At 36.5% G+C, this 13410-nt stretch overlaps 1 protein-coding gene across 1 annotated transcript in view; it reads right to left on the bottom strand.

The window, feature by feature from the left end:
- The window catches only part of OLA1 (Obg like ATPase 1), a 101291-nt gene that overhangs the window by 37831 nt on the left and 50050 nt on the right, over positions 1-13410 (bottom strand). Inside the window, exons 6-7 of the mRNA XM_065670340.1 lie at positions 2642-2722; positions 2278-2375 (exon numbers count right to left, since the gene is read on the bottom strand). Of these exons, the coding sequence (XP_065526412.1) occupies positions 2278-2375; positions 2642-2722 (179 nt within the window). The remainder of the gene's footprint in view (positions 1-2277; positions 2376-2641; positions 2723-13410) is intronic.

The following is a 13410-nucleotide window of genomic DNA, read 5'->3' as shown; positions in this document are numbered from 1 at the left end:
TATAAAAGCTATGTTGCATAAACAGAGGATTTAAAGCTGAGGCAGAGTGGCTGAATGAAAGAAAATGGCAATCTTTCTGGTTCTAGTAGATGCCTTTCCCTATCACACAATGTTTCCCACTCATAAATACATGACAAATACTTCCTCAATCATTTTTTACGAGCAGGGATGCACAGGGGGTAGTCAATGGCTAGCTTGAGGGAAAATAGGAACAGCAGGAGGCAGAAACTGTACTGAAAATGGCTATGTGGTAAATTCTCTTCTGGAACATCACTCAGCTACCCAGGCTTTGATCTTTCAGCTACAATTACACTCATATCCATGAGATCTGGGTATACTTTTTAAAAACTAAATCATTAATTGTAATAGAAACAGTTAAACCATTTCACTATATGACTTCTCAACTCAAACATCTGATTTTCTACAAATTAAAAATTGCAATTTAAACAAAGATTTGCTTTCAATTGGGTTTAACTATGTCATCATTACAACTAGTCTCACAAAAAACATGGGGTGACTGGCGACAGCTAAATCACAGACTGGCGTCTCCTAAGTAGTCTGTCTACCATTAGGGTCTGGGAAATGGTATTTACTGTACAATTAGAGCCAGTGAACTCTACCTGTAATCATCCAAATACAGGTGCGAGGATCTTTTTTTTTGGACAGGGAAACCGACTCATCCATTTTCACATAAACTTCCTTGTCTGTAGTTGTCGTGTTATAGCAAACCTTAGGAAAGCTCAAAATTTGTACTTGGAAAAAAATACCACCGGACAGCAACAGAGCAAATTCTACTGTCCTGATTTTAAAGCCTTTTTTTTGGGTAGAACCACTTCCAATGCTTAAATCATCCTACCCAAAAAATATTCAAAGACGGAACAAATTCATTTAAAATGGTACAACTTGGCTAAATATGAAAAGCTTACATTATTACACTGATGATCAAGTTTATTCCAAAGTCTGTGTTTTAGGCTGAGAGGATTTGCTATTAAATAGGTTAAATTTTGTTCTTTAATACTAGCACAAAATGTCTTGGAGTATCAAAAGGACAGTTTTAGTTGCAGTAATTTCACAGAATTTATTCTAATGATTTATTGGAGTTAACCATCTGACATTAATTATTGTTTTGGCTTCCAGTCTATGAATGTTTATTTTTCAGTTTAAAGCCTTCTCACTCTTTGATATCATATGGAAATGAGAATTTTTAATGGAAAATTGAAACCATGTGCATCTAAGTACTTAATGAAGTACAGGGAGAAACAGAGGGTGTACTTTAGGAGAATTCAGATATTCCGCTTTAGATACTTTTGATTTGTTTGGATGAGTTACATGCATATATCTGTTCACAAACATACATTTATACATTTTCAAAGTATCTCATAAGTACAGCGCTTAAAGATCTGAATACTAAGAAAAGGTATGTTGTTTGCTTGTTGGTTTTTTGTTGTTTTTTGTTGTTTTTTTTTTTTTAACTAAATTATGGCTCTAGATTCTTCTTCATCATACACTAATCTTTTTCCTCCTCCACAAATCAAATACTTATCCCATCTAGAGTTACCAGTGACAAGCTAAATGCTGTACTACTCAACAGCAGATTCCCACCATATGTCTACCATGTTGGGACTGGATCTTCATTCAGTTCACTGAATGTCTGATAGGTTGATTTTGTAACCATCATGTACTTAAGTCATAATATTGATGTCAGAAGTACTTGACTAAAACCTGTGCTGTTCGTGGCATTAAAGCCCATCAAAACGGGCCTGTAAACCATAAGTAAAATGCAAGCAGTGGCAAGGAAGCCAGGCACCCAACTGCAAACAGAAGAGTACTGTTAAAATGTGCAATGTTGCCACAGTTTGAAAGATCTCTCTGCAGCTTGCATAGCTTTAGTCTTTTGGCATTCAAATCATTCCTTTGGAATGAAAGAGATGCTGTTTGGACAATGAGCATTACATAACATGGTAAAACCATATGTTTATTTAAACCAGTACTTCTAAATCAAATCTAGTTTCTTCACAGTTAACGGATGCATGCAAAAATGTAAGGAAGGAAAGCATATTCTTTTCTATTCTACACTTCCATTCAGGGTTGTGCAATATGCATTGCACTCAAGCACCATGCCAGTGGGAGCATAACAAGTAACAAAAGTGCAACATTAGTTTTTATTCCCATTTTAATTAATATCCTTGGTGATTTTAGTGGCAAGGAATCACTCACCATTGAAAAAAAATGTGAAATAGAAACATAAATTTAGATATATAACCTGAACACACTCACCACTTGTTTTTCTTCCTTATGTAGTCTTTTTCAGAGAGGTTAACCAAGTAGATCATAGGTTTTGATGTAAAAAACAAATGTTTGTTCAAAACATCAATCTAGAAGTGAAAACACAGGAGGAGAATTTTAAGAACAAGTTATATCAACTTGAATTAATTTTACGACCATTTTCCTCACGGCATGTCTGAAAAGGCAACAGAATTAAAGCATAATCTATAGACCACTGACAAACACAGAATCAGCTGATAAATTTAACTTTCACTGAACTACAAATATGAAATAAAAAACAAAACAAAACAACTTTTTAAAAGACAGTAACAGGTAGCAAAATTAGTCAATGCATGGGATAATGTTTATAGCCTACCTCTTTGTCATTCCAATCATGATAGAAGCGGACAGCTTTCTTTTCATCTATTACCCATGTCTTGATTTTGCACATTACATCCTATGCAAGACCAAGAAAAAACAAAGTCAAAAACTCAGCTGGATATCAGACCATTCTCTTCCATATACAAGGCATGTATATATTAAGAATGAAAACACACACACAAGTTTAAAATTAGGATATACCTTTTAAAAACAAATTTTTACTCTCCCAGGAAAATAGAAATTGCTGCTTTACGTCTCTAAAGAGCGATATCGATTATTAAAGTGATACAAATCCTATAATTAGGAAGTTAAATGCACAACGCTCAAGGATCATCTCTTGCCACCACAAAAATTAGCAGAGCTCATGAAATCTATGTAAAAATCAGTACATTTTAGATTGCTTTTCAAACTCAGTAAGACGCGACATTTCAGCATCCAGCGGGAGAGACCACATACAATATAAACATGCCATTAAGAAAAGGGAATAGGTGGGAAAAAAACGCAGCAAATATCTTTTTTTTTTAAATTGTGAGCAAAAGAAATTGAGCCTATTATTGATGATCCACCCTTCAAGAAATTAATTCAAATGGCCAAAGCCCTTTTTATTCCACATTAATTTTTCGCCAACACCTTCTCCCTCCCCCCCAAAATGAAACCTGCCAAAGCCTCCATTACACAATGGCAAGAGCCTTGCACTGGTGACCTCCAACCAGCTGCATTCACTTTCAGAACATCTCTCTCGGCAGGAAATCTAAAGGCCTTTTAGTTAGCAAGCTAGTGTGCATTCAGAAGGAGTAACTGCAGGAAGAGCCCAATGTGCTTTGTTTCTCTGGCCTTTCTTCACAGAAAGATTAATCATCTGTGAAATGGAAACGGCAAACAGCAAGTGACACAAACTGAACCCTTCAAGCCTTTCCTCATCAGTTTTGTGGTCGTGAATCCGAAAGCTGCGTGTGGCACGGTTCTCCTTACAGGCAGGTGTTAATAAAAGGCTCTTGGGTCTGAAAGGTCAAACTCGGCTCTTCTAGGACTAGTACATTTTAGAGTTGCCTATTTTTTGTTGTAGATAATTTATGATCATGCTTTAAATAATGCATTTGTTAGGTTATAATTGATGCAACTGAGAATTAAGATCCTTAAAATACAAGGAAACATTCCCTAAGCCATTGAGAGCGCAATATTTTTTGCGCTTAACGCTGTGTGGTTGAATTACACTTATAAACAACCACAAATAACATCAGTATTTACTACAGTCTTTTCTAGTCTTGCAGTTGCTTTAGTGAAGAAAAAAAAAAAGAAAAGTCAAAAAAAAAGAGAAAAAGCTCTTCTAAATCTTCAGATCCTGATTTGAAACCCTCCAGGAACAGGACTCCCCACAGATTTTAACAAGGAAGGGGCAAGCTAAAACTTTTAATGAAATCTAACATGTTCTGCCTAAGAATAATCACTTTTACTCTCCTATAACTGAATTTCACTCATAAATGTTTAAAAGTGGCTAATATAACACCATTTCCTACAAGGAGAAGATCAAAGTGCTATATTACAAATGCATTATGATTAAAAAAGCACTGTGCAGCTTTGCTATTAACTGTTCTTTAAACCCTAAAAGGCTTCCCATAGATCTCACTTGGCACTGCATATACAACCTTTGACAAGTAATGTAGACCATTTTTATTCATTGCCTAAAATTGTAGGCAATTATGTGCGTCACACTGGCCACCTGCAAATTCTGAATGCCTGCTCCAGTTGTCAGAGCAAAAAACTAATGTCGGAGGGGATTAATCTAGGGGGAGAGAGTCCTCTTTAATGGCTCCAGCAGGTGAAATGGCCCAGCTGGTTACTGTGATGAGTGGCCAGAACAGCTTATGTAGAGACATGCAACAAGATTACACACAAGGAAGAAAACAGTGGTAACATCTTATCTTTAACCCTATGTGCTTTTTATTTTTTAATTAATCAGTACAAACAAGATAAGGGAAGCAATTCTACCAATAGGTACTTTCCATTCAAGATCTTTATCCTCTGCTTTTGTTTAAATAGATATGTAAAAATCAACACAACCTTCAGGATTCCTGTTCAGCACTGAAGGAATTCAGATTACACACTATTTCAGGTTTTAAACCAATTCTGTAGGCACCTGCCACATGGCTTTCAGCATTACAGTTCTCCCCCAACAGCAACATACTATTGCATATGAATTGAACTCGATAAAACATTGATGGTAAAAAACCCACATAAAAGTTATCAAAGACAATCTTTTAGGTTTAAGCAACAAGGAAATGTTTTTTAATCACACTGCAAGGGTAGCTACATGATGCAGAACCTCCAGAAATTTCAAGCATCAATGCAGCAAATAGTTAGCTCTTTCTAAAGCATAGCTAAGCACTTAGCTGCCCATCAGAATTTCCCCTCCACACTCATTCACCTGCTACAGCGACACAGCTAAACCCATTTTGGCACAGACCTAATTTCTCGGAGTTCTCATTTAGGTACCTGACTTGATGCTGTTTGAAGCTGTTGTCCTAAAGGAGCAACAACATGGCTAACTTTGTCAGGAAAGGCTGACCAACAACTACAATATGCTGAGGAGAACTGACAGCTGAATACTTGCATGTTGGTTTTACAGAGAAGGTGGCAAAGTACTGGAACACATTCTTTAGCTAAAAGGATGGAAACGTAAAGGCAAATACAGCACCTATGTCTGAAGCTGGTGGGGCAGTAAGACACAAAGAATTTCTCTGACAGACTATCTGGGTAGGCGTACCATGCAGAAGGCAGACAGTTTAGAAATGAAAAAAAAGGGGGACAAATTCCCCTGCATCAATGGTGGTGCCCCATTTAAATGGGATTTAATGTGACCTCTTAAAAATTAAATACTAATGACAAGATGAAGAAAGGCAACTATTTCCACATATTTCTTTCTCACTCAGCTGCCCCAATACTCCAAACGAACACCAAAAAAGCAAAAAACACATTTTAAGGCTCTGTCTCATATAGTACCATTTTTAGTTGTATTAATTACTTCTGTTTAGGCCTGATGAAAGAGTATGAACTGACCTTTTTATCTTCACTATCAGTGTAATAGTAATTTATACACATTTAATCGCTACCTAGTTAACTCCGAGATGCTTAATAACAGAATACAGAGCAATGACCCACTTTGTTTCATTAGATCTGGCCTCCCCAGTAGCATACATTGAGGTCAATCTGTCACCAGCAGAATGATCCATTTCTCCTTGTTTGATGAGAGAGGTATTCTTGTTCTGTTTTTCAGCTAGGAACATTATAGCAAGAACCATTTAAAAAGCCACCAAAACCACCTCCAAAATCCAATTTACTTACAGTTGTCATGACATATGAAATAGAGCAAACTTCATGAATATCAAATACCATTGTTTTAAACTTCAGTTAACTTCCGACTATATCTTTGGCAATATATTTAGCACATGTGAAAACTTAGTAATTTAGCCATATGCAATACAGTGATTTTAATTTATGTCCTGCTCTCATTTTCCAAAGGCAGCAAGTAGTCAACCCACAAATGCTAAGCAGGACTTAACAGTAAGTCCCAAAGAAATACATTTAAATTGCATTTAGGAGATTTATCACGACATGCTCATGAGACACTACTGTGTACGAAAATGTGCATACATTAATATACTCTCTGGATGGATGATAGTAATAATGTGTGCCAATGCCAAATTCTGCTTACAGCATGAAGGACTAAACTGAAGCTTGGAAAACTCACTTGCCTACTTGGCATCAGAGAATTGTGAGGGTTTTGTTGTAAATTAGCAGGGCATGTAATTAACTTCTGCAAATTTAATAAAGAAGTAAGCAGTTGTGAGGATTATCACTTCACACTTCAAAGTGCAAGTGAATTCTCTGTGATCCTGCAGGCAGTGCAAAAGTCTCTGCTACTACAGAGAGCAACTGTGAGTACAGTAGGCTTTCTCCCCAGAAACACCTCCCGTGGTGGAGGGGAAGTATGGAGTGTTTCTCATCACCTTATTCATTCCCTTCAAAACTTCCAAGCTGTAATAAATTACTTGCTCCCTATAAACACATCAAAAGCAGTTGAATATTCTTTCTTAAAATGTTTAAATTGACAAAAATTCTATCATTTTCACTGCTCTGCTCCTCAGAACAGCTATAAGGAGCCCCTGAAACGTTACCTGTAGCTCTTAGCCTCTCACTTTTCATACAGAAGTCCATGCCATGGCATGTCAATAATGAAAGTAGTAGTGTGTAATTAATATATTCAAACTTCCCTAAGCAATCTGACTCAATGATAGGTATTTAATTCAAAGGTATTTAATTAAAAAAAACACTGCACACACTAAATGGAGTGAACACTACCTAACCAGTAGGTCTTGGAATGTAAGTGTAAATAAGACATCCTACGAGTGTGTTTCTGGTATCGCTCCAGACAAATTATCTGCATTTCACTAGTTATCATCTTTCATCAACAGCCTAAAAAAAGACTCTGTTAATGACACAGACTTGAGAATAGTAAATTACTAAGAACATGAATCATGCACCTAGTGACCAGAACTACTGGGCAGACAGTGAAAGCAAACAATGTTTTTCAATACAAAAAAATTCAAGTTCATACACTTGCTGGGTGGGAGACATGGAAGCGTGGATACAGTATTTACCAGATACCCTCTTCAAGAGTGACTGAGAAGACTTGAGATTCACAAGCAAGTGAACTGTACTGTAATTAAAAGACTAGTACAATCTTTGATGCCTAATGTCCAATTTGAGTAATTCTACACTTGTCTCTGCTGAAATACTGAAAAACTGGAGAAAAATAAGAGGTTTTGAAAGAGTGCTTAAATATAAAGACAGCTTAAATCTCATGCTTTTATTCTTATTGCATTCAGACATATATACAATTAACAAAAATCTCAGTACAGGGCTTTTCACACCAGCACACAGAAATGAACTGGCTAAAAGTTGAAGCTTGACAAACTGAAGCTGTGTCTTATTTCTAACAGTAAAGATAAGTAATCACTGGCACAGCTTATGCACAAACTTCTCTCTAGCTAAAAATATTTAACTAAAGGTTAATTCCCCCCCACACCCCCACCCGAGATGCATTCTATTTTTACTACAGTTGTGAGAATTAAACTTGGATATGCAAGAGATCAAACTAGGTAATAATTAGTATTCTGTCTGGCCTTCAAAATGGCTATGATGGTTTTCCAGATACAGATAGAGAGCTCTGCTATTTGAGATAAAGAGTACTCGTAACTATTTCAACTGTGCTGCACCAAAAACCAATTAATTGTGTGCACACCAATTTCCTTGTTAACAGAAGGTGTATGGTGTGCACCGTGCCCATTGTCCTGTCATCCATCACTTTCCTCGGAAATCTTTTTCAGTTCTATTAAGCATCTGCGTTTCCTGGAGGTTTCTGGTGTTTTAAAAGAGTGAGGCTGAAGTGACAAAGTAAGAATTTACTGTAAAAGCAATGTTTTGAGACAGTGTTTTTTTTAAAGGACAATGAAGACAAATTTTGCAGTTAAAAAAAAAAAAAGGCTAGGTCATGTTTTTCAGTTGTGTTAAGTGCTTAAATAAGCTGTAGCAGCTGGGTGCAAGGAAGAGAACAAGTCAGGTACTGCATCAACTGGAGTGACAATGAGCTCCTCTGTGGTACAAAACAATGTCTAATCTCTTACAATTCCCTTGCTCACTGACTTTAATAAAAATACAATGGGAAAAGTAATGGATTTAGGACAAGTGTATTATTCTTTCTTCAATACCTTCTAGCACAGCCAGTACAAGCTGTACATGATGTAAGATTTACTCAGAGCTGGATGCCAATAATGTTTATGAACCACAGCAAGTACTTCCATCCAAAACATCCTACAAGCATTCCAGGCACCGTAATTCATGTCAATAATCCCCTAATTCTCTTGTGTGGGTCATCCTTGGGGTTGGGTTCTAAGGCATTATACATAAAACGGTATTACCACCAGTAGCTTCTCAAAGAAAAAAAGCAAGCAAAAATACAGAAGGCAGTCTATCTACAGGTGATTATTTCTAGCATTCAGAAATTCAGAACAGGGAAATTGCACTGAAAAGGAAAATGAAACATCTCCCATATAGAGTTCCACTAAACTTTCCTTACTGCATTAGTCTACATATGCTTAATTCCAAATAAATCCCATGCGTGAACGCATTTGTTCTAGATGTGAATTATTATGGAGTTATTTTGGCATATGTATATGCTATTTAAAAATCATACCATAGCTTGATCTAGACATACCAAGACAGACATCATTTACAAAAGTAATTACTTTAAGCCACTGTTCAAATCTACACAGGAAAGATCAGCCTTGACAGAAAATATTTAAGCATTGACTTGGCTTTGTCTACAGATAACACCAAAAAAAAAATCCAAATGTGTAGTACATTATGTACCTTTAAGTCAGGCTTTACTAGCAATTAATTCACAAACATCTGCCATGAATATTTTCCTGTTACATTCAAAATGTTCTCCAGAATGAACTTCAATTTCCTCTAAATACCACATTAAGCACAGTAAATGGTCCACTAAAGATTTTAGGCATAATTATATGCATTAAGAATATAAATATTTTCTTGATTCCCTATGATTTAACATTTAAGTTGCTAATTGTAATAGCCATCGGCAGAATGTATGTCAACATGTACGCATACACTGCTCCTTTCCTTCTATCTCCAGTAGAACAAACTGGCTCCTCAAACTCTCCTCACAAAAAGAGACCAATGAAACTGGGAGGGGGGGAAATACAATTCATCGCTGTATTTATCTTCAACCTGGAATGGAAGAAAGGTGAAAATTCCCAACTGACATCATCAGTTAGAGGAAATAAGAGTTCATCCATCCGTGAGAACTCTGGTGAGCGCTTGCAGCACGAGGTCAGCGAATTCTGCTCTGCACCATCCCATTCATCAGAATATTGTACGAAGAAAGATTTTCACCCTGTTTTCACCTAGAATATACTGGTAACAAGAAGAAACAGAATCTACCAGCTCTCTGCTGTTTGTATCTCTCACACTGTATCAGTCATTTCAAATTAACAAAGAGACCATGTTTCGAACAGTTACTGTATTATCAGGACAGGACCAAGATGTTGAATGGAAAGGAGGAGGAAGGAAGGGATTAAAGCTACTTAAAACATCATTAAGAAGATTTTTCTTTACTGCTTATAGTACCTATATACCAACAGATATTTATACTCTATGCCTATTGTCATTGTACCAATTATTAGTTCACTGCCCACTGCAGTAACAAAAAGCTTGATGCCTTTCTCCCAAGTTAAATATGCACTAGATGGTTCTGGTACCATTACACTAAAAAGGAATCTTTACATGTTCTTTTCAGAACTGTAATTACTTTTGCTCTTATAAAATATGTTTAATTTGAAAAACTAATCTTATTTTAAAATCGACAGACTTTCACAATGGAATTTAGATATATCACAGGATTTGCAAAAGCACCCCTTTCAACTGAAAAGTGGAAGTTCAAATGCAGTGAACATTGATCCTGACCTGTAAAAAAGCCTTTTAAATGAAAATTGGAAGCTCAAACACTGTGGACATTGATACTTTGTCTTCATATCACTAACATCAATAACCTATGTGAACTCAACTACAAATGGTATTATTGTGGTCAGATATATAAATCACAATAACATTATCACTAGGAATTATTTTGTGCTGGAATTCAAGATTCAGTGCACTAACAAAGGGCTAAAGGAATAGCTATCTGTTGCAGAGGGTCAGTATCTAAGGACTAGAACTGAATCACGTGGGAAGGATAATGGAAGAGAATCCTGCAATAATGTTAACTGGAGGACTTCTAGTCTCCAGAATGAAAGTCCTATAAATTAATAAATGTTCTTTTTAAAACAAGTTTAAAAATTTGTACATTGTGATCTATAAATTCATGCATATTTGAATTTTACTTTGAAATCTCCTGCTACCCAAAATGACAGATGAATAATAAGATAATAATAAAGTTTAACTCAGTATCTTTTTAACGTCTCTGCAGATACCAGCACCAGACAAATTTAAAATATAAAATCAAAATTACTCTGATTGCTTTTTGAAATTCACACTGGTTTAATACATGCAAATCAGAGGTATTTTTATTCTATATCATCTCTTTAGAAGGTTATAGCCAAAATAATATTTAAAGGTATACTGAGTCTGAAAGAACAGTACCCTTAGTAAAAGCAGACAGTAATTTCTAAGGCGGCATCAAGAACACTTGCAAAACAGACAAAAATATACATGTAAAGGAAGCTATTCTAAACCTGTGTCAACATTTCATGTTGCTGATCTTGGACCATATTGTGTGATTGATTTTTAAGTAGAACTTGAAAATTATTTCATTGATGGCTCCTTAACAGCCGTTGGCTATTTTATTTGTGCTGACAGGGGACTGAGAAATCAATTCTCAGAGAGACAGGATGAACAGTTAACACTGTATGCAACTGCAAAGCCAGGTCACTACACAAAGGTGAACTTAGCAACTGTGTGCAGTGTGGGCTTATGTGAAAGAAAAATGATAATTAACATGTCAGAACACAGGTGCAAGTAGGCAGACAATCAAATACAAATCTCAGATTTCAGAACAGGTGACTGATACAGACTGACAGTTTTCTTTTTTTCTCCTCCTAAATCTTTTGGAGATTTCAGACTATGAAGTAACAGTTGTGGGGGCTTACTGATAGAGAGAATCCTCTAAAGCAGACAATTACTACTTATGAAATAAGAAGAATAACTTCTACTTTCAATTAGGTTCCATGAAACACACAGTGAAATCCCCTTTGATGACAAAAACAATTTTACACAGGTCACATGGCGATTATACCCTCTCTGAAATCAGCAACTTTTCCTTAGCTTTCATATTAAGGTTATTTGTTATATTCAGCGAACTACCAAAGGAAAAACACACTTGACCAAGATCAGTATTTTTTTCTTTTCTCACCTTCTTCTCGTTTCTCTAAGCTTATATAGTGTTGCTCTTCAATAGATCTCAAAGTGCTCTCAAAAATGCATAAAGAAACAAAATAGGCAATTCAATGCTTGATGTTTTTGTTCAGCAGGGCAAGACAATGAAAGGTCTGAAAGTGATACAGGTAAGAAAGCGTGCAATATCTTTTTCTCTGAATTAACACAGAACTTTCACAACTCTCAAACAGTTAAAACTTCAGAAATTCTCATCTTTACCTTAAATGACTAAAATGACAGCAAAAGGAAAACAATGAAAGAGGCTAAAACATTAACACTGTGCCTTAAAACCAAAACAACCTACAAATGCTAAGGGCTTTTTCCCTTGTCATTGCCTAGCTTTCCCAGGGAAAATGACTGGGAACACTCAGAGTACAGATAAGAGCCGTTTGTTGTGCACCTCTGCTGTGGAAAGAAGAGAGTATTAGCAATGGCTATGTATTATACTGGTCAATAACTTTAAAAGACAAATCCTGATAAGTTTTCTCACAGCCCTTCCCCTTTTCTGAAGAACCTGTTTGGAAAAAAGTATTAATTCCAGTCTATACTGTCTCTTAATTACTTTTCTGCCCCGGAAAGAGGAAGCCTTGAACAGCAGCCGCAAGCTGCACGGAAACAACACTACAAATTGTGCTGGACAGTGAATTATCTCTGTGCCAAACCCAAACAAGCTAACTCCAAAATGCAACACATTTGGGAAGTGCAGGATGATCGAACAGCCAAAGATTCGGCTACTGCTTTAGGGAGGCATAATCTTAAGGGGTTTTTTTTCACCAGTCTCCCATGGTTTCTCTCCTAGTACCGTTAGCCATTTACCACACAGTTAACCACACAATATACAATATAAATGCAACCACAAGCCTTCTCTGTAACGCAGAATGTTAAAGGGCAAGAGGCAAAGCAAACTGCGCAGGAGACCCTCGCAACCCAGTGTCTGAACATCTAAACCAACCCATCTAGTCACTGGAAAAGCCCGAGAATTGCTGTTACAATCTTACAACTACACATACCTATCTGTAGAAGCTACAAAACTAAGCCTAAGGAACAATTTATCATGAAAAGCAACCAGGCAGAGCTTTCACAGGCCTTTACCATTAAAAAGGTCTAAGATCTACTGTCTACCCTGCAATTCAAGCATACAAGCCACAAAGGAAGACAAGCAAGAACATCCAAGATCAGCAGGTCTCACAGATGTTATGCCCCACAGCACTTTTCTGAACAGATTCCCTAGTGACTGTAGTTCCTGTGTGCAGCCTTTGTCTCACAGGAAGCATTAATTTGTGGCTCCCCATTCTGTTTGGCCACCCCTTTCCATGAAACAAAGGAATTTAATGCCTTTGAAACCTCTATTGTTGTTGACAAACTCAGCTGAAACTGGTCAAGTGTAGCTGTTACTGAGAACAGAACTGGCAGAGCAACAGGACTGCAAGAACTTGGTGGGTTTTGTGCATGTGTTCATAAAAAGAGGATTTAAAAACCCCAAAGAATGATGGGAAGTGTAAACTACAAACACAATATGACAAAATCACTTTGATGGGTGAGCTACAGATTAACAGGAGACTGAAAGGACGAGGATGAGAAGATAAAGCTGGGTAATTACAGACTAATAATGCAGATTTTAACATTTTCTTTAGATAATTTGTGTTTCTAGATTTGAGGATTTTATTTGCTGTCTCACTTGATTTGAGAATAATCTGACGTTTTTTGTTTTTGAATACATACCAACTTCCTGTATTTAAAAAATGAGAGCCGTTC

Source organism: Lathamus discolor, chromosome 3, assembly GCF_037157495.1.
Source record: "Lathamus discolor isolate bLatDis1 chromosome 3, bLatDis1.hap1, whole genome shotgun sequence".
Lineage (NCBI taxonomy): Eukaryota > Metazoa > Chordata > Aves > Psittaciformes > Psittacidae > Lathamus > Lathamus discolor.
This window is presented reverse-complemented; position numbering and strand designations above follow the sequence as displayed.